Source organism: Amphiprion ocellaris, chromosome 23 (assembly GCF_022539595.1).
Source record: "Amphiprion ocellaris isolate individual 3 ecotype Okinawa chromosome 23, ASM2253959v1, whole genome shotgun sequence".
NCBI lineage: Eukaryota > Metazoa > Chordata > Actinopteri > Pomacentridae > Amphiprion > Amphiprion ocellaris.
Genome location: NC_072788.1, coordinates 16,926,308 through 16,949,816, shown reverse-complemented (window position 1 = coordinate 16,949,816; position 23,509 = coordinate 16,926,308). Strand labels below are relative to the sequence as shown.

The 23,509-nt window shown below is 41.0% G+C and overlaps 1 protein-coding gene across 1 annotated transcript in view; it reads left to right on the top strand.

Moving 5' to 3' along the window:
- The window catches only part of arap2 (ArfGAP with RhoGAP domain, ankyrin repeat and PH domain 2), a 181,391-nt gene that overhangs the window by 86,286 nt on the left and 71,596 nt on the right, over positions 1 to 23,509 (top strand). Inside the window, exon 14 of the mRNA XM_023273857.3 lies at positions 1,570 to 1,744. Coding sequence (XP_023129625.2) covers positions 1,570 to 1,744 — 175 coding nt within the window. The remainder of the gene's footprint in view (positions 1 to 1,569; positions 1,745 to 23,509) is intronic.

Here is a 23,509-nt window from a genome sequence, read left to right as displayed (position 1 = left end):
AAGCACCAATATCTTAGACCAAAACACAACCCACAAAGGAGAGCCAACAAAGAATAATCCAGCCTTGACCATGAGCATATGCTTGCATTGTAAAACTGAATAGTCGTAGGATCTTTTGTCAACTCAAGTTACATTATCTCCAATTGACGTGTTTCTCCTTTCTCCATTTGTTGGTTTCTCTCTGGGCTCCTGCTTTCATGGTTTGTCAGACTGGAGTGGACCCATGGATGGTCTGCTCAAGGCATAGCATGGAGGGGACTGGTGTGGCTAACAGGAAACAGAGAATAAAACACATGGAACAGCAAAGGAGAGCTTAAAAACACTGAACTGAAATGAAACAAGCTCATAAAAATCAGGCAAATGACATAAATGTAATACTTTGTTTTTTAAGTCTTTGTTTTTGGGGGGCATCAGCCGAACGCTGGACTGCACTTTCGCTTGACTGGCTGCCAAAATACAGACGAGAAAAGCTCGGATTACAGCACACACAGAGGGAGTGTGACTTACTTCCCTGCTAAGGAATGAAGTCACACTTACTTCACTATATCTGTACATAGCAGATAGCTGTTTGCTGCTACATTATGAGATATGATATATTTGTGTTAAAAATCTTGCACCTTTAATTTATGTTAAGTTATGCTTCAGTTCTGTCAGTTTGAAACTGTACGTGTTATTTAAAAAATCACAGTGACAAGTGGTGATATAAAGTGACTTTATTTTTGTGTGGCATATGTATATGTGTGTGTCTATGTGTGTATATGTGTGTGTGTGTGTGTGTGTGTGTGTGTGTGTGTGTGTGTGTGTGTGTGTGTGTGTGTGTGTGTGTGTGTGTGTGTGTGTGCTATGTATGGTCTGCTGCTTTTCTTTTGCTCACTCTGCTGTTTTTCATGTCTCTATTCCCACATTTCTGTTCTTGGAAATTGTTAGCTTCATTATATTTAATATGGCCCATTTGTTCTGTTCTTATTTGCTATATTCCTCTTTTCACAGGGATTTGAGTTTTAATGATTCCCACAGGGAGTATTAAAATTTGATCATATTTTACCTTCTCTTTGGAGATCAGTGGGTAGAACTCAATTCTAAACTTTATATGGTTTTCTGACGCCGCTTTATAGACTCTTTGTTCTCTATCAACTCGGCATTTACACCTAGACACACATAGCAACACCAAACGGTTTCTCCCGCACCGGGAAGTGAAACCATGCTTGCATTTTCATGGATTTTCACTGCTTCATTGTCTGGAATGGGATTTTTAAAGGTATTAATCCAAGTATTGAAAACTAGCTTGAAATCCAATGAGCTGCTACTCTACTTATTCGGTCTTTTATTAAGCTATCACAGCAGGAAATATTAAATGAAAGGTGGGCTTTCATTCAAAAGATTTGCAACCACTATAAATCAGCCTCCAGAATCGGAATCACAAACATGCTGAAATAGGAAATAAAATATTATCCTGTATTATTGAAGAATGTTATAAACGCTGGTAAGACCTCAAGGGACCTATGGTGAATGTAAAGACCAAGCGCAGAGAAGCTCTTGATGTACTCTTATATTGTTTTATATGTGCAGGCGCTGTGTGCAGCTGTGGTGATGCCTGAAGTGCTGCAGACCATGGCGCTGGTGTTCAGTGGGGCAGATGTTATGTGTGCCACCGGGGATCCAACCTTCTCCACCCCGTACCTCTTGGCTCAACGTGCTGGACAGAAGCTACAGATGGAGTTCCTGCACCAGAACAAACTATCTGGTAAGCAAATTTGTGTGCCCTCCTTGTTTACGGTGTATATTTGTTCTTTTAAAACCAATACAGCAATGTAAAAGTACTCCATTGCATGTGCATTAAAAAGTCTTGCTTGACTAAAAGTACATAAATAACAGCAAAATGTAGCACAAATAATATACAGTGACAAGATAAAGGATATACAATGTGAACCTTTTGGAACTTCATGGTTTTCTGCAATAATTTGTCACAAAATGTGATCTGATCTTCATCTAAGTCAAGGGTATTGACATAAAATATGCCTAAAATAAATAGACAAAACAAATTCTTATCTTTCATGTCTTTATTGAGAACAACCAGAAAAGCCTCATAGTGCTAGTGGAAAAAGTATGAGAACCATTGAGTTAATGACTTCAAAAAAGCTAATTGGAGTTAGGTGTTAGCAGGTGTGGACTAGAGCTACTTTGATGGATTGAAAACCAAAAAACACTTTTTTGAATTTGCTCCGCACAAGAATAATATGCTTATGTGAGCCATGCTTCACCAAAACGAGCTTTCACAGAACCTATGATCAATAATTGCTGATGTACAGAAAGCTGGAAAGGGGTACAAAGTGATTTCAAAGACTTTAGAAATTCACCAGTCTATAGTTAGGCAAACAATCTACAAATAGAGACACTTCAAGACTGTGGCTACTCTATCGAGAAGTGGGCACTCAGTCAAAATGACCCCAGGAACACAACAAAGACTCATCAATGAGGTAAAGAAACAACCGAGTGGCAGCCAAAGATCTGAAGGCGTCATTGGAAGTGGCTAACATCGGTGTTCATGAGTCTACAGTACGTAAAACATTGAACAGCAGGACATCTATGGCAGGACACCACGAAGTTAAAAGAACATTGCTGCGTGGATAAAGCCTACAGGAGAACACTGACACTCCACAGCAGTATTGACAAAATGTTTTGTGTACTGATGAAACAAAGATTGAGCTATTTGGAAAGGACACGCAGCACTACATCTGTAAAAAGGGCACTGCATATCATCATGAAAACATTATCCCAAGCATAAAGTAGGGTGGAGGAAGCATCATGATTTGGGCCTGCTTTGTTGCATCGGGCATGGCCAGCTTGTAGTCATTGAGGGAAACATGAATTCCCAAGTGTATCAAAAAATTCTTCAGGATAATGTGAGAACGTCTGCAGCTCAGCTGAAACTCTGCAGGACCTTCAGGCCTACTGGGATTACAAGCAGGCGTCCTACTGCTACCAGCAGCAGCTCCTCTTCCAGGCTTTTTCCTCTGAGGCCTCACAGCGACAGAAACCTCCTCCTCTTCCACTGACACCGTCTCGTCCTCCAGCTGTCAAACACTGGCTTTGTAGCAACAGCAACTGAAAAGTGGAAGGTCAAACCAGCTGCCAACATGAAAGTGTTGTTGTTTTGTCTCATTTTTGTCGTTTGTGTTACTTTTTTGTCAATTTGTGTCTCATTTTGTGCCTTATTTTTGGCATTTTATGTCTTGTTTAGCGTCATTTTGTGTTTTGTTTTTGTTGCTTTGTGTCTCATTTTTGTTGCTTTGTGTCTCATTTTTGTCATGTTGTGTCTTGTTTTTGTCGTTTTGTGTCTCGTTTTTGTTATTTTATCTCATTTTTGTCGTTTTGCGTCTCGTTTTTGTTGTTTTGCGTCTCGTTTTTGTTGTTTTGTGTCTCGTTTTGCGTCATTTTGTGTCTTGTTTTTTTTTGCTTTGTGTCTCTGTGTCGTTTTATCTCAGTTTTGTGTCTTGGTTTTGTCGTTTTGTGTCTCATTTTTGTCATTTTGTGTCTCGTTTTTGTCATTTTGTGTCTCGTTTGTCAGTTTGTGTCTTGTTTTTGTCTTTTTGGGGATTTTTAATTAAAATTTTGTCGCTTGTGTTACTGTTTGTCAATTTTTGTCTCATTTTGTACCTTGTTTTTGTTATTTTATTTCTTTGTTGGGCGATGCAACGGGACAGTGACCCAAAACAGTGGCGCAAGTCCACAACAGAATGGTTGCAGAAAAACAAAACCCATCTTTTGGAGTGGCTCAGTCAGAGCCCAGACCTCAACCCAATAGAGATGCTATGGAATGACTTGAAGAGAGCCATACGCATGAGACATCCAAAGAATATGACAGACCTAAAATAGTTCTGCATATAAGAATGGGCTAAAATTCCTTCTGAATGATGTGCAGGTCTGATCCACAGCTACAGGAAGCACCTGGTTGAGGTTATTCCTGCCAAGTGGGGGTCAGCCAGTTATTAATTCCTAGGGTTCACTTACTTCTTCCACCACTATTTTGAATGTTGAATGATTGTGTTTAATAAAGACATGAAAGATCAGATTTTTTGTATGATTATTTTCGGCACATTTTGGTTGTCAATACCATTGATTTAGATGAAGATCAGGTCACCTTTTATGACCAATTAATGCAGAAAACCTAGGAATTCCAAAACATTAACAAACTTTTTCTTGCCATTGTATTAAACTGAAAGTATTGGTTTGGTCCCTGTGACTAATACATTCATTTATATGGTATCATTAGTTTATTAATACTCAAGCACTGGTGTATTAGAAGCATTTCACTGTTACGGAGGTCAGTGAGGTTGGATTACTTTTGGAGTCTGCCTCAAGTGGCCATTTGAGGAACTGCAGCATGTTGACTATTTTTCAGTTCTTAAGGTTGCAAGTTGGTTGAACCTAGTTTGAACCGTTTGAAAAATGAAACTTAAGAAAAAACATGAGAGGGTGGGTGTCCCCGGTGTCTCTCCCTTTGAGTCCTGGGTCTGCTGGGTTTGTGCGCTCTCCTGGGGCCTTGGGGGTGGCGGCGGCTGGTCTCTTCTGGGGCGCCCTGGCTGGCCCTGGGGTTTGGGGTGGGTCGGCCCTCCGGTCGCTCCCCTGTCCTTTCCTGCTCTGCTTCCCTCCTCCTCCCTCCTCTCCTGCCTGGCCGCTCGTCCTCGTCCCTCTCCCTCCCCTGGGGGGGCTGGGGGCCCTCCGCTGCCTGGGGGTCTGGCATGGGGGCCGGGTGGTCTCTCTGGGGGGGTGGCTCTGGCTCATCCGGGCACAGGCCTTGGTACTTGCCTGTGTGCCGCCACTGGAGATAAATTTCTGCTGGCTGGGGGCTTCTGTCCGGGCCCGGTGCTGTCCTGGGGAGTAGTGGGGTGGGTGGGGTCTCGGTGGTGCTGCGGAGTGGGCGCCCTGCATCCTGGACGTGCCGGCTCCGGGGTGGGCGTGGGGGCTCATGGCCCTTGCTTCCTAGTGGTGCGGCCTGGTCCTCCCTCCGGGGCGGGGTGCTGCATGCGGCTGGCCCGTGGTGGGGCTGTGGCGCCTACCGGGGCGCTGCTCTAGCGCTGCGACTTCTGGGGGTTTCGGTGCTGGCCGGGCCGGTCGGGTTCGTGTGGGCTCACCTTGGCCTCTTGCCTCTGGGCTCTGGGGGCCCTCTGCATCAGTACCGGTGGTCTTACTACCTGTCTCCCCCGCTGCTCTGTCCTCATGGGCCGGATCCACACCAGACTGCCTCTTACTGTGCACTTCACACACTCCACACGTCACTGTATATAGTTAGTCTTAGGCACATATAGGGACACAACAGCTAGGGCCCCGAGAGCAGGTGGGGGCAGGAATGATGGGCTCTGTGGTGGGGCGGATGGCAGGGCTCTACGGCCTTGTCTCTTCCCCATCACCCTCTTGCTTGCCTCCCCTGCTCTCTAATTTCTTTTTAATGCACCACATACACTCACACCTTGGGGGTAGGTCTGGGACGGCTCGGGGAACTTGGGCCAGGGTAGGCTGCAGAGTAGCCATCCTCTGTGGTCCTCTGGCCTGCCCCCTGGACGCCTCGCCCAGCCTCCCCACTTTTAATGCACCACATGACACTCAGGGTTACACTATCACGGTGCAGGGATAATGTCTCCAGTCTGGGATCGGGAGACATATTAACAGGGAGTAATGGGGGGATCTCACTAATATGGCCTCACTGGTGGGACCCGGCCCCCTTATAGCTATGGTGTGGCGGGGGTGGACCATCATCCGTGTTGCTGTGGCTGGGGGGTCCCCGGGACCTGGGGGCTGTGGTCGGGGGGGGTTCTCCTGCGTGCCCGACGGGTCCGGGCAGGTGCGATGGCTCTTGGTGGGCTGCGGGGGCTGGATTGGCCGTCCTGGTGGGCGCTGTGGCTGTACTGCGGGCTGGTGGCGTGTGGTGGCTCTGTCCTGGTGGGTTGTCAGGGCGCATTGCGGGGAGTGGGGGCCCTGGGTGTACTGCGCTCACCTGGGGCCTGGTGCGGGGGGTATGCGGGGTGCCTCCCTGTCGGCGTCGCCGGGCCCCACCACACTGTCCATTTTTACCCTCTGGACTCACATCGGGTCCCGGCTCCGATTTCCTCTGGCCGGCTCCCGGTGGTGGCCTGCCTTGTGATGGGCTGGTTGCCATCCCTTCGGTGGGCCGCTCGGCCCCTGTGTCTGGCTTCCTGGCTGTGTGGGGCCGTTGGCCCCCTCGGGGGAGGGGGAGGGGGTGGGGGTGGGCGGGTCGGGTGGTGGGGTGGGGGGTTTGGTGGGGACTGGGGTGGGCGGGGTTGGGGTTTGGGTGGCGGGTGGGTCCTCGTGCCCCGGGCCACCTGGGTCGGTCTGGGCGCGCAGGGGGTGTCAGTAGCTGCTCCCTCTTGTTCTCCGGGTTCGCGTCGTTCACGGTGGCCCCGGTGGCTCTCTGGGGGTGCCGCCCTGTGGCTCCTACGGCCCGGGGGGAGGGATGCCCTGTTGACTTGGCCCTGCCTTGCCGTGACTGCTGTTCTGGGCTTCGGGGTTCTTCACACTTGCATGTTTGATCAGGTCTTGCCAGCTACTGCCGAGTCCCATTTCAGCGATTGATGGGTCCCGCCATAATGTGCTGAGAATTTCTCCAGTCTCTACCCTAAACTCATTCTCTCTCGCACTAGTATCCTTTTCTGGCCTATTCTATTCTATTCTATACTATCAAGACACCCACAATTATGGTGCTCAGTACCATTTGTTCATTTATTATTGAATCTCTTTTTCTTTTGTGTTGGTTTGGTTTTCTTTTCTTTTTTCAAATTTTTATTTTTTATTTTTTTTTTTTTTATTGATGGGCAATTAGTAGTTGGGCATAACACACCACCTTACAATCTTTAATTGCAATAGCAACGCCTGTTATTTTCTATCCCTGTTCATCCTGTTCGTCCTGTTCGTCCTGTCCAGTCTTTGTTTCCCCCACACATCACTGAGGTGTAGCACTGCCCTCCCTGGCTCATAATAGGGAATTCTAATAAAGAATATCTGCTTAGCTTTCAGGGAGGGCCGGTGATGGTCACACACATGCACTAAATATTAAAATATTTGGCTGCAAGACTAAAATATGCATCAATCTCATATAATGTTGACTCCCCTTTTGTGGAGTTAAACAATGAGAACAAATGCAGACAAAAAAAAAAAAAAAAAAAAGAAAAAACATGAGAAATTTAGAGTGACAAACCATTCTTTGGTGGAGCTGTTAACAACTTAAAGACATCAGAAATGTGATCCCAACCACGCACTGCTTTTTGTATGATATCAGAAGCCAAAAATTTTGAAATCACTGGTTTAATTTTGAATATTGTGTTGTATTTTAAAATCTTGTTGTATTATCCATTGTGTCAAATCTTCATCTTGAAAGTAAGCAGCAAACAAAGCTGCCAAATACCGGTTGGGGTGTAGAGAGTACAATGTTTCCCTCTGAAAAGCAGTGGAGTGAAAGGGATAAGTAGCATCAAATTTAAAGTGAAGTACCTCAACATTGCTCTTATGCTATAGCATAATAGTATATACTGGGGCAGATTTTTCAAACACTCTTTTTTTCTTTTGAAACATCAAGCCTGTGTTTTCACACTGAGGTAAACAAAAGCAGGTGAATTCATTGGCTGAACTGCGCTTGCAAACTGCTAACTTTATTTGAAATGGATTTGTTGATGTTTCCAACTTACTCGAAAAATAAACCCGCAAAGTAATGCAGTTGTTACCTGTTTGATCCTAGCATGCCGGGCTACTTATCCAGGCAACACAGTCACCTCATTGCTGTCTGTTCTTGTATATTTGTCTTTAATTGGGTGATTAAACCCTCCACCCTCTCTGATTGTATGTTTTTTACTGCACATAATCTTCCATTTAATAACAATGGGAATAAGAATAGTAGCCAGAGAACAGAAAACTTTTCCATGGTCAGTGTTCAACCCAGGTGAGGTGCTGTGCCACAAAAAATCAGCTATGAAACTGAATAACTGATTCTGGCCAAAAAAAAAAAAAAAAAAAAATCTGACATGCTCTCATAAATCTGTGAAAAAGCCTTTAAACTAGGTGTGCAAGTTGGACTTTTACAAGCATCGGCGCCACATATATTCTGCCCATTGTCTTTATACTTTAACAAGCCAATCATGTTTAAACCTCATACTCACTGCTGTGCTGCCACATTCATAAAAGCACAGTGGGAGTTTTTTTTCCCTTTGCCATGAATAGGAAATGAAGGCAGAAAAACCCACAAATTTGAAGCCAGCGAGTTTTAAGTTAAAAGTTCTGTCTCTCTCTCTCTCTCACTCTCTCTCTCTTTTTTTTTTTCTACGTCTCTGTCTCTCTCTGACTTTCCCCACCTCGCCTTTGTATTACCCACCTCATATTCCCAGCATCGGAGGCACGGCACAGATGTGCTGTGTCGTGTAGCTTCCTCATGATGGGTGTGTTTTGTTTGTGTGCTTCCACAGAGGGCTGATGATGAGAATGTATTAGATTAAAGGAGCGAGAGAGGCCGTCGGCTGGGGCCGGGGGGAGACTTTCTCTGGGACTGTATTTTACATAATATATGCGCTGCATCTGTGTACACTCGCCGGCACCGAGCCTGTTAGGGACTCGCTAATTGCTCGTATGGGTCACCTGGTCACCATGGTGATGGCCATTACTCGGAGGTGTGTTAGAAGACACACATGCTGACAGGCAGACAAACACACACGCTTTCCCATGTGTGGTATTGTCCATCTGAAATGTGTAGCTTCCAGGCAGTGTCTGTATGTTCATTATACAGCTGGTAGTTGTAGAGCTTCATCATTAACAAACAAACAAATGTGGACCAGAGTTTTTCTGTAGATGGATGTCCAGTTCAACTGGCCTGCTATTGTGGACAGGCAGGACCTGGGTCAGCAAGGTTACTGAGAACCCAAATGTTACTGTGACAGATTGACACTGCTCTTTGGCTGCAATGGAGATCTTGCCTCAGGGACAATAGTCAGAGCAGCACTTTGCAAGCTGGGACTAAATGACCAAGTGGCCACAAGGAAGGTACTCCTAAAAGTGATGTTAAACCTCGGCAAGATGCCACCTTAAGGGTGTTATCTTGTTTTCGTTAAAGCATAGGACTGGCACAATCAATCATGCATTGACTGACACACACGCACACACATTATAATTCCTTTTCAATAATTAGGTGTTGACAGTATGTTATTTTTGGGAGGTTTTCTTTTCTTGTTTTTAGGGCTGTTTCAAATTAGAAATTGATATACATTTGCAGTAATAATGAAAATCCTGATGTCAAAATGTAAAATGATACAAATGCAAAACCAGAACTTTGTATGTTTGTGCTTTGTGCATTTGATTAAAAGAGAAATTTGTGATGGATGGATGGATGGATGGATGGATGGAGTGCTTTATTAATCCCTTAAGGGATAATTGCCCATAACTTGCATTGAGTTGATGTGAAAAACACTGGAAAATGCTTATAATTGGATTTAGCTGCTAAGAGCAGCTGCTCGGTTTGAATAGATGCCTACAAATACTGTCACAACAACTTTATCAGTCTAGAACATCTCATCTCTGCAATGTATTTATATTTAAAATGTTGTTGGAAGTATATAATTAGAGTCCTGCTGCTCCTTAACGTTAGCACCATTAGCATCTTTAGCATCTTTAGCTACTCTCTGCCGACAAACACTCAGCTCCTGGCATGTGTTACCATTTTTCAAATCCTGGTTTAGCATTAGCATGGGCCTCAGGCAACTAACTAAACCAACCAGTTGCTGGATACTTTTTATCCTTTTTAGGCTGCAGAGTTCTACAGTGGCCACAGTTGGCAGTTGGACAACAAGGAGGTGGCTTTGTGATCATCTACCACACTCAAATGTGGTAGATGATCACAATGTTTCACTGCAGACATCATTTGCTAATATTGAAGACAGCACTCAAGCCTGTTAAAGACGAAGCTGGAAATATGGCAACACAGTCTTTTCTAAATATCCTGAAATACCAGCCCAGTGCCTCCTGAAATTACATTCATGTTTGACAGTTTTACATCTCTTATGTTCAATGAAAGCATACAGTACAAATACAGGACGCATTGTGCCTTACTGTATTTAGTATGACGGGAAGTAAGGGTGTGGGAGTTATAGTGGTTGTGTAACGCATTGGAAGTTCACACCCTGCCACGGTCTAACAGTTAATATTGGCTTTCTTTCTTCTTCTTCTTTTTTCATGACCAAATTCAACCAAAAGTTTAAGATGCCCAATTTAGCCAGTACCATATAGTTGTAGCTATTGTGTGGAAATAGTTGATTATTTTAGTGATATCTATATTTACATTTGATGGGTACTATTTCTTTACTATAACATAGTGAAGAAACTACAGGCGTGATCCAGCTGTACTATGCAGATGACAATATGCACATATGTCATCAAGAATTAAAAATAAGAGGATAAAAGCAGACTGTACTGCTGTTTCTGTGTTACAGAATCATTCCATATTGTGAAAAGAAGAACTAATGTGCTGAGCAGATTAAGGCTTCCCACAAAGTACTGTCCAGATTCCCGTCTTGTGACATTTTGCTACTGTTGGGCACATTGTCACAGCAAACAAAGCTGCCGAAAGTGGTGCCTGCATTGTTTTTGTGCATGCGGCCCCTCGAGTTTGCAGACAGACTTGTGAAATTTTTGATTAAACAAAAATCAAACTTTTTCAGTTGTGTTGCAGTGTTATGTCTGGCAGAATCCGGGAACAATTCAATTCCCGCATGACACCATCCCTACTGTATAGCATGGTGTTGACAGAGCGAAGATAGCGGGAAGAATAAAAGGAGACACATAGCAGCCAGTATCGAGGACAAAACTACTGAGTTCAGAGTTGTTTGAAAGTTTTAAAGACCTCAGCCTTGGGTTACGGTTGAATTTTTCAACAGGATAATGATTGCAAACATGCAAGGTAACATAAGGACAGATGGAAGTTATTTGTAGGAGCAAGCTACTATGTTTGGCTGTATATGTACTTTCACCCCTTTCATTTATCTTGTGAAGCATGCCTCCACATCAAGGGTGCACTTCAGGGCCCTCATTCCAACACCATAAAGTGATGTATACTAGGCCTCATGTTGGCCTGTTTTTCGCAACGCACAACAAAACTCAAACTGCGCTGGCCATTTCTCAATGCCAAGTACTCAAGTCCATACTTGCGTACTTGGCAAGTATGGACTGTTCAAGAAATTTCGCTCTTAGTTCTTCGAAGTTTGCTATAGTGTGGTGTTTATTGGTGTTCTGGCATACAGAGGGCTTACCAGCACAGAGTGTGAGTATGTGAAGGTAAGCTGACCCAGAACATTTGCAGAGTGTGCAATTTATAGGGATGGTCAGAGGATAGGTAGGGGGCTGTATGTAAATACAAGGGTGAATAGTGGTTAATTTGTGTACAGTTGCTAATTAATGACAGAGGGTGAGACAATAAAGAACAAAAGGTAATTGAATCAAGAAGTCTGGCAGACAACAAAAGGTAAGAGATGGGGGGTCTGGCAAACAGTTGCAAGTAGCAAAGGTCCAACAACAAAAGGTAGGAGGGAGGTCTGACAGTAATAAATAACAAAAAATTAAAAAAAAAATGTGGATAACCTTGGGAAATGGAATAAAGGAGTGACACGTGACCCTAGAATGTATCTGTAGCAAAAGGTGTGCTATTTTCTTCATCAATATCAGGACTCGGTAGTACGGACTCCTGACGACGGGAGAGCGCATCGTTAATGTGCAGTTGGAACACCAGTGTCCTTGATGATGTCACCACCATGGCTCTTCACACAAAAACAATAAAATAGAATCGATGTAATAACACAGCCCTGCATATTTACGTTTTAATATAAAAACAGTTGATATATATATTCAGGTTTGTGAGATCGTTATGAATCTTTATTTAATGTTTTAGAGGCCTTGAGTTATTGACAGCTGTAGTTTGTGATGCAGTTGAACTGTTGAATCTTATTCTCAGTTGTATCAGTGGATCCACAACAACATTTCAGAAACTGATTGCTGAAAAAATTTGAAAACTTCCCAAGGACACCATGTGGGACCATGTGTGTTTCATTATTTTATTATTAGGTTGCATACAGAATCGCCAAGTGCAAGAAACCACCTACAATAGCTGAGGATCTCATACTCTGCGCTGCTCTTGATCTGGTGTCAGCAATGTTTGATGAGACAGCCACTGCAAAATTATTCTTTGACCAAATATCTGCCCATGTGCAGAAGGTTTTTGTCCTCTAAAGGGGGGCCTGACAAAAAGTCTGAGAGCCACTGCCCTAAAGAATCCTCAGTCCTAAGAAGTGAAATCTAAATTAGACTAACTCTTAGTGTGGAGGAAAAAAAAGTCTCTCTTTGGAGTGCGAATCCCAGTTTGTAAAAATAAAAATAGGAAAGCCCTCCATTTCCCCTGGACACAGTGAATGAAAGCAAAGCTGTCAGCGTGCTTCTCCCAGAACCTCTCAACAGTCCGCTTCCCTCCGCTGTGGCTCATTTGTAGCTCCGGTGTTAGGACATCCACTGATACCAGAGCACGGCCACTTCATTAGCGCTTCCTCTCTGCATATACGTGAGTTCATACACATGGGCCTCAGTAGACCTCGTTCTCCCACCCACACCTGCTCGCCCCAAACCACCCTGGGATACTGCAGGAGCATGTTCATTTGCATACTACCATCCCAGATTCTATTAAAAAAAGCCAGCAGCAGCTCTCTGAGGCAGTGTCTCTTCGCATTTTAGGAACCCCTGAGGGCAGCTTCAATGATGGCTCTATCCCTTATAGTCAAAGGCTTCCACTGCAGTGTCTTGTATATTTTTAGCTGCTTTTACTATTTTTTTTTATGTCTACTGTATTCCCATATGCTTAATTCAGGAGGCCACATAGACCATACAAATACAGATAACTGTCAAAAATGTGTTTTGTTGATACTAGTTTATGAAAGCTAATTTACTGCAGCAGACTTGGTACCATAGATTTTAGGGAAACAAATCTGCAAGCTTACAATTGTGAATTTGAAATTCCCAGAATAGTCAGTGTTTCCACAACAGTTTTAATTAAATTAGAAGTCATTCGTAATCAAAACATTACATGAGGATGCTTTCAAAGCAGTAGTATTTGCATATGTGTTTGGTGAGTTGTGAAATGTATCTTTGTCTACATGTGCATACTCAGATTTGCACAAGGGAGTAAAAATCTTTATGTAGCTTTGAATTATTAATGTGTAAAGGAATCTGCAAATGTATATTCAGATTTGCAAATGAATTGAGAATTGTGAATATGAGATGCCGATAAGTTGTGTTAAAGTATATATAAATATGTGTGTTGAAAAAATGTAATGTTAAACCCTTTATTATGTGATAAAACTATAAAAAATGTGTTTAGCATTGGGTGAGTGCAGCTGTAACATCCAGGTCTGTGGCTGAACTGAGTGACATACATAGCCGGTGTGTTAACACAGAAACGAAATTTCAGTTGTTGGACTTGTCTCTTTGTCTGAGCTCTTGCTACTGGTCCCTGTTGGACTGAAAAGACAAGTTGGTAATTGGTTCACAAATGTTGCAGGTGTTGGACATTAGCAGCTGAGCTCAACCTGTCACTTGGCCTTGTTGCCAGTTCACTGGCCCACACTAGTTTGGATGTGTCAGATCAAACAAAGTGCACATCTAGTTTTTTATTCTCCCATTCACTGTCACAGAGGAGGCTCTTTTAAGAAAAATGTGGTCAGTGGTTCACAACACTGCTTTTTGAAAATGCTGTTGGTTGTCTGTTATTTGGTGAATTTACCTGATAGATAGAAATGAATCATATATAATTCCCGAATGGCCTGCGTGGACATGAATTAGTCCATAAGTTTATGCATTATACACTCACTGGCCACTTTATTAGGTACATCTGACTAGTAAAAGTTTCGACCCCTTTTGCCTTCAGAACTGCCTTAATTTCTCCGTGGCATACTTTCAACAAAAAGTGTTGGAAACATTCCTCAGAGATTTTGGTCCATATTATCATGATGGCATCACAGTTGCTGCAGATTTGTCGGCTGCACATCCATGACGTAAACCTCCCATTCCACCACATCCCAAAGGTTCTACTGGATTGAGATCTGGTGACTGTGGAGGCCATTTGAGATAGTTTGAGCTTTGTGACATGGTGCATTATCCTGCTGGAAGTAGCCATCAGAAGATGGTACATTGTGCTCATAAAGGGATGGACGTGGTTAGCAACAATACTCAGGTAGGCTGTGGTGTTTAAACAATGCTCAGTTGAAACTAAGGAGCCCAAAGTGTGCCAAGAAACTATCCCCCACACCATTACACCACCAGCAGTAGCCTGAACTGTTGATACAGGCCAGGATGGATCCATGCTTTCATGTTGTTTACGCCAAATTCTGACTATCTGAATACCACAGCTGAAATAGAGACTTGTCAGAGCAGGCAACGTTTTTCCAATCTTCTGTTGTCCAATTTTGGTGAGCCGGTTTGGATTCTAGCTTCAGTTTCCTGTTCTTAGCTGACAAGAATGGCACCCAGTGTGATTTTCTGTTGCTGTAGCCCATCTTCTTCAAGGTTGGACGTGTTGTGTGTTCAGAGACTGTTGCCTTTCTATCATCTCCACCCAGTCTGCCCATTCTCCTCTGACCTCTCACATCAACAAGGCATTTTCATTCACACAACTGTCGCTCACTGGATATTTTAGATTTTCTCTTTTTCAGACCATTATCTATAAACACTAGAGATGGTTGTGTGTGAAATCCCAGTAGATCAGTAGTTTCTGAAACACTTAGACCAGCCCGTCTGATACCATCAACCATGCTATGTTCACTTAAACCTCCTTTCTTCCCCATTCTGATACTTGGTTTGAACTTCAGCAAGTTGTCTTGACACGCCTACGACACAGTTCAAAGTTTGAGTCACAACTTGGTGACAAAAACATCAAATTTTCAACTTCCTTGAAATAATCTGTAAACAGGCCACTCTTATGTAAAATGTTCCCAGGAATTTAATTCTGCAATCCAAAATACAAAATCTCTAATCATTGAACTGCTACAAGCCTTTTTCCACAGACACGTTTATTAAACTTTATAATCATGTATGAAATCAAAACAAGAAGTATCACTGCTTAAATGCCATATAACTTGCTTTCAGCATTTTCAAAAGAACTGATCTTCACAAATCAACAAAATAAAGTTCACATACACCACATATATGGAGGCTAGTGAAGTCTAAGATCAGCCAAGGCTTGCTGATACAGTATCTGCATTTTATGTGATCTGGACGCTCTTGCAGCGTCTAGTTTATTTTCAGAGAGGTAATCCAGATTTACAGTCTTTAGTTTACTGTAGATGCTTAATTAGGCCTATTATCTCTAAAATATACCAACAAGACACCTATCCCCAGCTGATCTGAAAGAAATGCTTTGTAATCTTGCTAATAACTGCCTATAGAATCACAAAAATCTGTTGCAAAAAAAATTCCCATCTGTTTCTGGTTAAAGATATGTCTATATATATGCTACCATCATGTAACATATATAAATATGTATTACCAGTTAAAGTTTTAGGAGTCTAGCTTTAAAACTGAAGGAGTGAGAATTTTTTTTGCAACATCATATAATTTTTTCACACGTCTTAAGTTTAAGGGATATGGGTAGAGAAACATATGAATATTTCTTAACTAGAGTTAGATATTGCTTATTCTAAGGTTCCCTAGAATTGCATAGGACCAACTGATTATTTTGGTATGCAATTTATGAATACAACTTTTATAGCACCACCACCATAGTAAAATGAAAAGCAAATCTTACCTAAAACATAAAATTTTGCCAACGAAATTGTCACTCAACTTTTGGTCAAGTAATCATGAAGGATGAAGTCTCTGCTGTCTGAAAAGCTTGAAATTCAAGTTGTAACAGAAGAATACAACATATAAATTGGGAAAAAAGCTTAGTTTATATCCCAGAACATGTATTCACCTATTCATTGCTTGAAGAAATCACACTGAAAAAAAAATTGTCACCGAAAAACACCTATTTTAGGGGTATTTTTAGTGTTTAACACAAAAAACCAACCACTTGCTCTATACTTAGCCACTTTTTAGTCCTAAAATCTGAAAGATCAGGTAGTTTTACCCCTGAATACAACCCAAAACATCAAGAAATACCATTTTTTCATTATGAAATAATTTTTTTCACACATTTGTCATGAAGTTGTGACTCAGACTTTGAACCTTGTCCTGACATGCCTAAATGCATTGAGTTGTGGCCATGTGATTGGCAGATTAGCTATTTGTGTTAACGAGCAATTGAACAGGTCTACCTGATAAAGTGGCTGGTGAGTGTACATGTTGTATCCATAAAATCACATATTTTAGAGTCTGGTGGATGGACACAGATTTTTTAAATCAATCTTTACCTTTGAATACAATGTACTGGAAGATACCTTGTTTCATGGAACACAATATACAGACTTAGAGATGAACCTTGAAGATGTTTCAATTTGACCATGTAAACACTTGTGTCTGAAATCTTATTGCTGTCAAAAGTTGTAGTGACCATCTGGGCAATGCAACAAGCTGTAAACAAAATCACATATTATCACCATACAAAGTTGATGTGGTGGATGGAATTAACAATTGTTTCCTTACACATCTAGAAGATGCAGAACAACCTTACCTTTCATTTGAATTCTTTGTGTCCTCCTGGCAAATATAAGCCCAGGATTCACTCCCTCTAATCCTGGTTTTGTTCACTACCTCTCTAAAGGAAACCTTTGGCTCGTGTCCTAATAAATGCACCACTTACACTTGCTGCCATCTTTGTTTGCGTTTGCTTAATGGGCAGCTATCGTACAATAAATTTAGAAGATTTCTAAGCTTAAAGCAACTCCCTGGCTGTGGCTGAAAACAAGCCTGTTGAGAGCCGTGAGAGTAAAGTTGCAGTACAGAAAACCAAAACAATGAATGGAGAAATGATTTTAAAAAAGCAAAAAAGGGCTGAAGGGAGCTGCAGCATAAAGTGATAATGCTATTTCTTTCTTTACATTTCACATTCAACATAACAATTTGACCAAATGTGCATGTACAAGTCCCAGTATGGACATAAACACTGACATAAAACAAGGCCAGTTTTTCACAGGACTTCTCTATGAACAAAACTCTTCCATAGGAACTGTTTGTAGTATGCTAAACTCAGAAAAAAATATCTGCAAACAGTGGCTTTAAGCCTGGATTTTTTTTTAAACCAAACAACTTGTGTGTTTTGTAGCAAGATGCTGAGCCCCTGGCAGCTATTTCACTGTGAATATCTGGATAAAAGCACCATCTAAAGACTAACCTGTAAACAGAACAATGTAAACATGTAAATCATATTTTATGGTGGCTCTTCACTCCACCCAGGAGGCCATTGTACTGTAAAACCAAGTTACACAGCAATGCCTCTTACTGTTGACATCATTCCGGTTCTTCTCAAATGACACACCGTGGATTTGGACGCAAATAAGTTTTATTGTTGCCACCCTAGCATCCCTGATGCCTCGAATCTGTGGCCCATTAAAAATTTATCCAGCATTTCTGTGTGGATAATAAAAAGACGAACACACACACTCGTACGTATGCACACACACACTAAATCTAAGGGCCCTGTATCCATTCCAGCCTGTTATTGGCTACATCACAACGCAGATTTTTCTGTGCTTGTTGACATTGTTTATGTTATTTCCTAAGCCATGACTGTACACAGAACAGCTAGAGGTTCAAGAGGTCAAAAGACCGCTGCTGAGAGTTTGGGAAAATTGAGGATTTTTCTCTGGTGAAGTGTCTGTATGTGGATAATTTTAATTTAAAATGTTATTGACAAAAAAAAAGAAAAAAAAGTTTGTATGTGTATGGCCTCTGGCTAAGTAGCTCAATATAAAAATGTGCTTCATTTCTTTAATCATACAAATGACTGTACCTTTTTTTACACTTGAAAATGCACTCTTCTGGCCTCCTTTAGCTTTTATTTTTCTTTTTTAATGTGTGTCTTGAACAAACTTCAAAGCGTGTACAGATAACACAGGTACTAACTGCAAATACGAAGTCTGAAAGTTTTCTCACGTAAAACGGTTTCATCCCATAAACAAACATAGACACAAACACCACGCATTATCACAGAGTCACTTTCTCACCTGCCCACGCTTCACTATGTCTTAGGGGATGCAAAATGCATTCCTGGTGAAACAACAAGATGAAACTAAACAACAAAAATGGGGAAACAGAGAGATATTCATCATGTTAAATGTCAAACAAAATAAGAGAGTTTTTTATAGGAGCATAAATAGGAAAGAAAGACGTCGAGAGTTCTGTGAAATCTATTCACAGATCCTCAGGCTGCAGCTTGTTATCAGGTAAACCTGCCATTACTAGAAAACACAGTCTTTCTCTCGTATAGGGGATTCTAAAATCACTATTACCTGAGTGGAGTTGATCCTGATCAGTGTGTCTCTGAATCTGTATTCTTCCATCTTGACCTCCAGCTCCTATTTCCATGTATCATTTAGCCAGAAAATTGTGTAACCTATTCTCTAATATGAATGTACACTATCCCTGTCAACTTAAATAAGCAAGAATAATATACACTGATGAAATTTTGTTTAGTGATTCCAGGAGAGACATTATTTTCTCCAACAGAGTTTTCTCAAATAGTTTAGTAAAAGATGTGAATTGAATTCTTGCAAAGTTGTGTAATTGAAAGTATCTGAATAGACATTGAATTTGTAATCCCAAAGTAGCGACAAGGCTATTACAACTTTCAAACATCTCATCAATGTGTAGGGATCACAAAAAGAGACAAGGCCCTTCTTTTTCTTTCATTTAAAAAAAGCTGGGTTAAGAGTTGAGGGTAAATTCCGCGATTGGTGCAAATCGGGGTGAAAAGAGAAAGAATATTTTGAATCAAAAACGCTGTCTGAAGTATTTCCACGTTGGTAGCCAGGAAAGAATAACAGGGTTGTATTGGAAGGACGAATCGAGAGGGGAGTGCAAACTGATGCAGGAAACAAGGACCAAGTGCAGGAGTTGGAGTGTCAAGGAAATGGCACAATTTTTTAAGCTTTTGGAGAGATTCTAGATCATGGTAATCCTAGGACTTCTCTTGTAGGTTCTTGAAGATGTTTCACCTCCCATTCAAAGAGGCTTCTTCAGTTCTAACTGACTAGTATAGTGGCACTAAATAAGTTTGAGAAATATTTATGCAGAGAATGAAGAGAGAAAACAGAATTGAAGGTGGATTGTTTATTTTGATAGTGTCAATATGACCCACAAGCCAATGAGTCAACACCCCACCTCTTTGAGAATCCACTTTAATCTTCTCAGTCAATTTTGGGAAATTATTCTTGTGACATGAACTCAGAAAATCTGAAATGTTGATAGGTATTGACACATTTAAAGCTGTAAATAGATAGTTGAAAAGGTGGAGCACCTGCAGGGATTTTATAGGAAAAACAAATGCTTTCAGTTTTGACCTGAAAACATTCAAAAGGTCTTTAACAGATTCACTTTTCTGCCAGCACAGATTACTGTGTCTTGGACATATAATAATAGATCATCAGCGTACAATGATACTTATGAACAATGTGGTCTATTACGGAGCTGCAGACAGATGTTTAATCTCTCCATGCAAATAAACATCGCATTCCACTCAGTCAAACACCTTGACTGCATTCAATTGAATAACCATTTCAAGGGCTAAAGAGGTAGAGGGAGACAACATTTACACATTTCATGATCCAAAATAAAGCCTGTTTGTCCACTGGTATGATACTAGAGAGGCAGTATACAACATCTAAATTAGTGCCACATCTAAATTATTTACAACACTCCAGGACTGAAGCATCAGGGGGAAGTAAAGGGAAGACAACTCAAAATGTATGTTTACAGCTTCTGTGGTCAGGTTTTGAGAAGAGCCATATATTTGTGATATGAAGTGGGAGGCATATTGAAGCCTTAGCTGCAAGGCTATGAAACAACTAGCTCTGTTCCCATGCTCATAATAAGTTGCTCTTGTCCGTTGTAGTAGGTGTTCTGCTTTGCTTGTCAAAAACAGGTCAATTTTAATTTGCAGTTGTAGGCGTTTAGCTGCTAGAATAGGATTCGGTGGACAGGTCTGTTGCCTATCTTTATCTAGGATAGCATGCATGAGTTGTTGCCATCTTACTCTTCTGGTTTTGGGCAAATGTGCACTAAAATATATATATATATATATACACCCACAAAAAAAGCTTTTAAAGATTGAGATGTCTCTAAAGAGAAAGCAGTGTTTGCGGATACGTAGTGCTGTTTAGCAACCCATTGCTCAGTTTCCATCCTCCTTGATTGTTAATACATGAACCCCAGGAGAGGCAGAGGTCAAGAATTGGAGATGCATGATCATAAATGACTAGCAGTACTTTCCTAAGATCTGATACAAGGTAAAAGGGCTCTGTCAATTGATGGACAGTGAAGAAGAAAGGAAAATATTAGATGAATCTCAGGCCCCTTGTGATCCGTAAGCAACGATAAGGTCTTCGACTGTGTTGTTGGTATGGCTGACTTGAATTATGAACACATTTGAGATCCCTTCCTGATATTAAATCCAATTATGTCCAAATTTGATTGGTGTGAAAATGTTGTAGAAATAAAACTTGCATATTTGATGCATCCCCAATAGCTAATACAACCGGTGTTTAGTAAAGAGCAGCAGAAACTATACTATAATGGACTTTCTTTATCTTTTCCTCACTTGTACATGATATCTATGCTTTCCTTGCATATGTTTTCTGGTTTTGTTATCGTTTCCTACATGTGGCTTAATTTCTGTGTGTACATGCATGTGTGCGAGCAAGCTCCTCTGATTACCCCACTGTCTGCCGCTTGTCGGGGACCACTTTGTGACCGTTGCCGTGGGCGACCAGATGGCTAATTGAGCACTCTGTCATGTCACCTCCCTTCACTGGGGACTGAGCCAATCAGCACAGGCCAGACTTCTCAACTGCCGCCCCCACAGACATCACAGTCCCATCTTAACACAGTCCAGCTTTAGGAGCCCAGAGGGATTGTTTAGGAGGCTCACAGACAGAGCCTTGTTACAATTGATACAGCTTCAAGCCACTAGGTTATTTACATTCTGTCAACCTGAGTGGTTGGAAAAATGTGTTTTTGTGTGTACGCGTGTTTGACTTGCACTTCTCTCCAGTTTAATGGTAAAAAATTGTGAAAATCCATATCAGGTTCGGTGTACTTATGATGTGGCTATTGGCAGATACATCCTGTATGTTAGATTCACAACTAGATTACAGATGTTTCGAACTAACTTGGCTCAGCACCCCTTGGCAACACATCAAACATATATTGCACTTGCAAAAAAAAAAAAATGGCCATTGCACGCATAAAAATGTGTGTATTGTGCCAGAAGGAATGCTGGTGTTTATTTTGTTGCTGCACTTGACTAACTAGACTGAATATAGAGCAAGGATGATGGTGCATTTGTGAGAAGTTTTTGTCATTCATCTTTATACCTTACAGTCCTCATTCAAAATGGCCATGGTGGAGGTTCAAAGCATAAAAAAATCAAATGAGGTTGCTTTCAAAACCTCTACTGAGAATAATTGTTGTTTCTAAGAGAACACAAAACTTCTCAAGTGCCTTTTTCAGAGTAGTGTCACCACAGCATCACGGCAAGATAGCAAAACACCCATTACACACAGAGACATGCAGACCATATGATGTATTACTAAAAACATCAGTCAGGAGGATTTTTTTTACAGCTTGTAAAAGTTGACAAAGCTACCTCGTAATTAATGTTCAAGCTGAGTTTTGCAGGTAAAGAATTTCTCTCCAAACAACAGTTGACCACAGTTAAGTCAGTAATATTCATATGGCACCTTTAAAACTAGAAAAACACTCACAGAGCTGAGTGCTCCGCCAAGGCTGCTCAGTCGTTGTATGATTTCTGATGGATGAAATCTTATAAAAAATTGTGATCCTCAGCGGTCGATCTGTAGTAGGATCGCAATCTTGTGAGCTTGTCTCACAATAATACAGAAATCTTTAACTAATCTGTGGATCCAGATGCGCATCACTGAAAATCTCATCACTTGGTCCTTGTGTGATTTCTGACCTTCCCTGAAAATTTCATCCAAATCCGTTAGTCTGTTTTTGAGTAATGCAAACAGACAGACAGACAAACCAACGCCAACCGTCATGACTCCACCACATTCCTTGGCGGAGTAATAACATGTCACAATGTTTTACAAGAGAGATAAGATTACCATGACAAATTTACCAAGTTTAAGTATTAAGGAAAACCTACAGTATTATATATAATACAAATTAATCAGACTAACTCAAACGTTAAGAACCTACAATATTATATGCTGTATTAAATTACCAGACATGTTTAAAACTTTAAACTTCAAATCTATGAGCTGCAGTAATTTTGAACTGTAGTTACTCGTAAAACTAAGTGTCACGAGATCCAACACATTGCAAAAACAAAACAAAAACAAAAAAAAATTAAAAAATTCTGGCAGCATTGGCACCAGAAAAATACTGTAGAGCAATGGGAAAAAAAAAACAACTAAAAATACATTATCTATCCTTAATTTTACATGATCGTGTACTTTTTGGGCTATTTAATGTTTAACTAGGGATATTTACACACATTAAAACACAGTAAAAATGGTTGGAAAATGATAATAATGCAAATATTCAGACATACTACTGCAGAAAACTTCCATTCTTAGGGGTCATTATATAATTTTATGCAAAAAAAAAAATACTGTTGTAAAACTAGCATTTCAATTTCAAATTGTACAAATCTACTGCTAATTTAGATCCTAACAAGTGTGACAGGAGTTTTTGCATGTAATTTTGACAGATTGTTATGTTTCAAGTATTTCCAGATTAAAAATGATTGGATTTACATCTGAGAAATGATGTATGTGTAAGACTTGGATTTAACAGTGTGATTCTCATAATCTGTACGCAGCTACAGAAATGCTATTTAAATACGCATGGACTGAATGCTGGCTGATGATTTTGTATATATTTTGCTGAAAATACTGAAAACGAGATCTGCAAAAAAACTGCAAAATTATTATTATTTTTACAGTGCAAAATCTTAAAAACTGTATTTGGCAAGGGGATTTTACACTGAATGAACCCTACAAATGAGCATAAAGTTCTCTCTTTCACTGATTAGCAACATGCAATTGACCACAGTTGCCCAAAGCATCAAATACAGACATTCTAACATTTAATACCATGTAGTAAACCTGATGCCAAAATCCCTCACAGCTGATAAATTCACGTTATCTCACAATATATATTTCCATACTTTCATGTCAATATTGTGCAAGATTAACCTTTAACACATTCCCATTACGTGCTTCTAAGTGATAGCTGACATCCATTTTCTAGAATAATAGATTCATAAATGAATACTTTTCTGTAAATTAAAGATTATTAA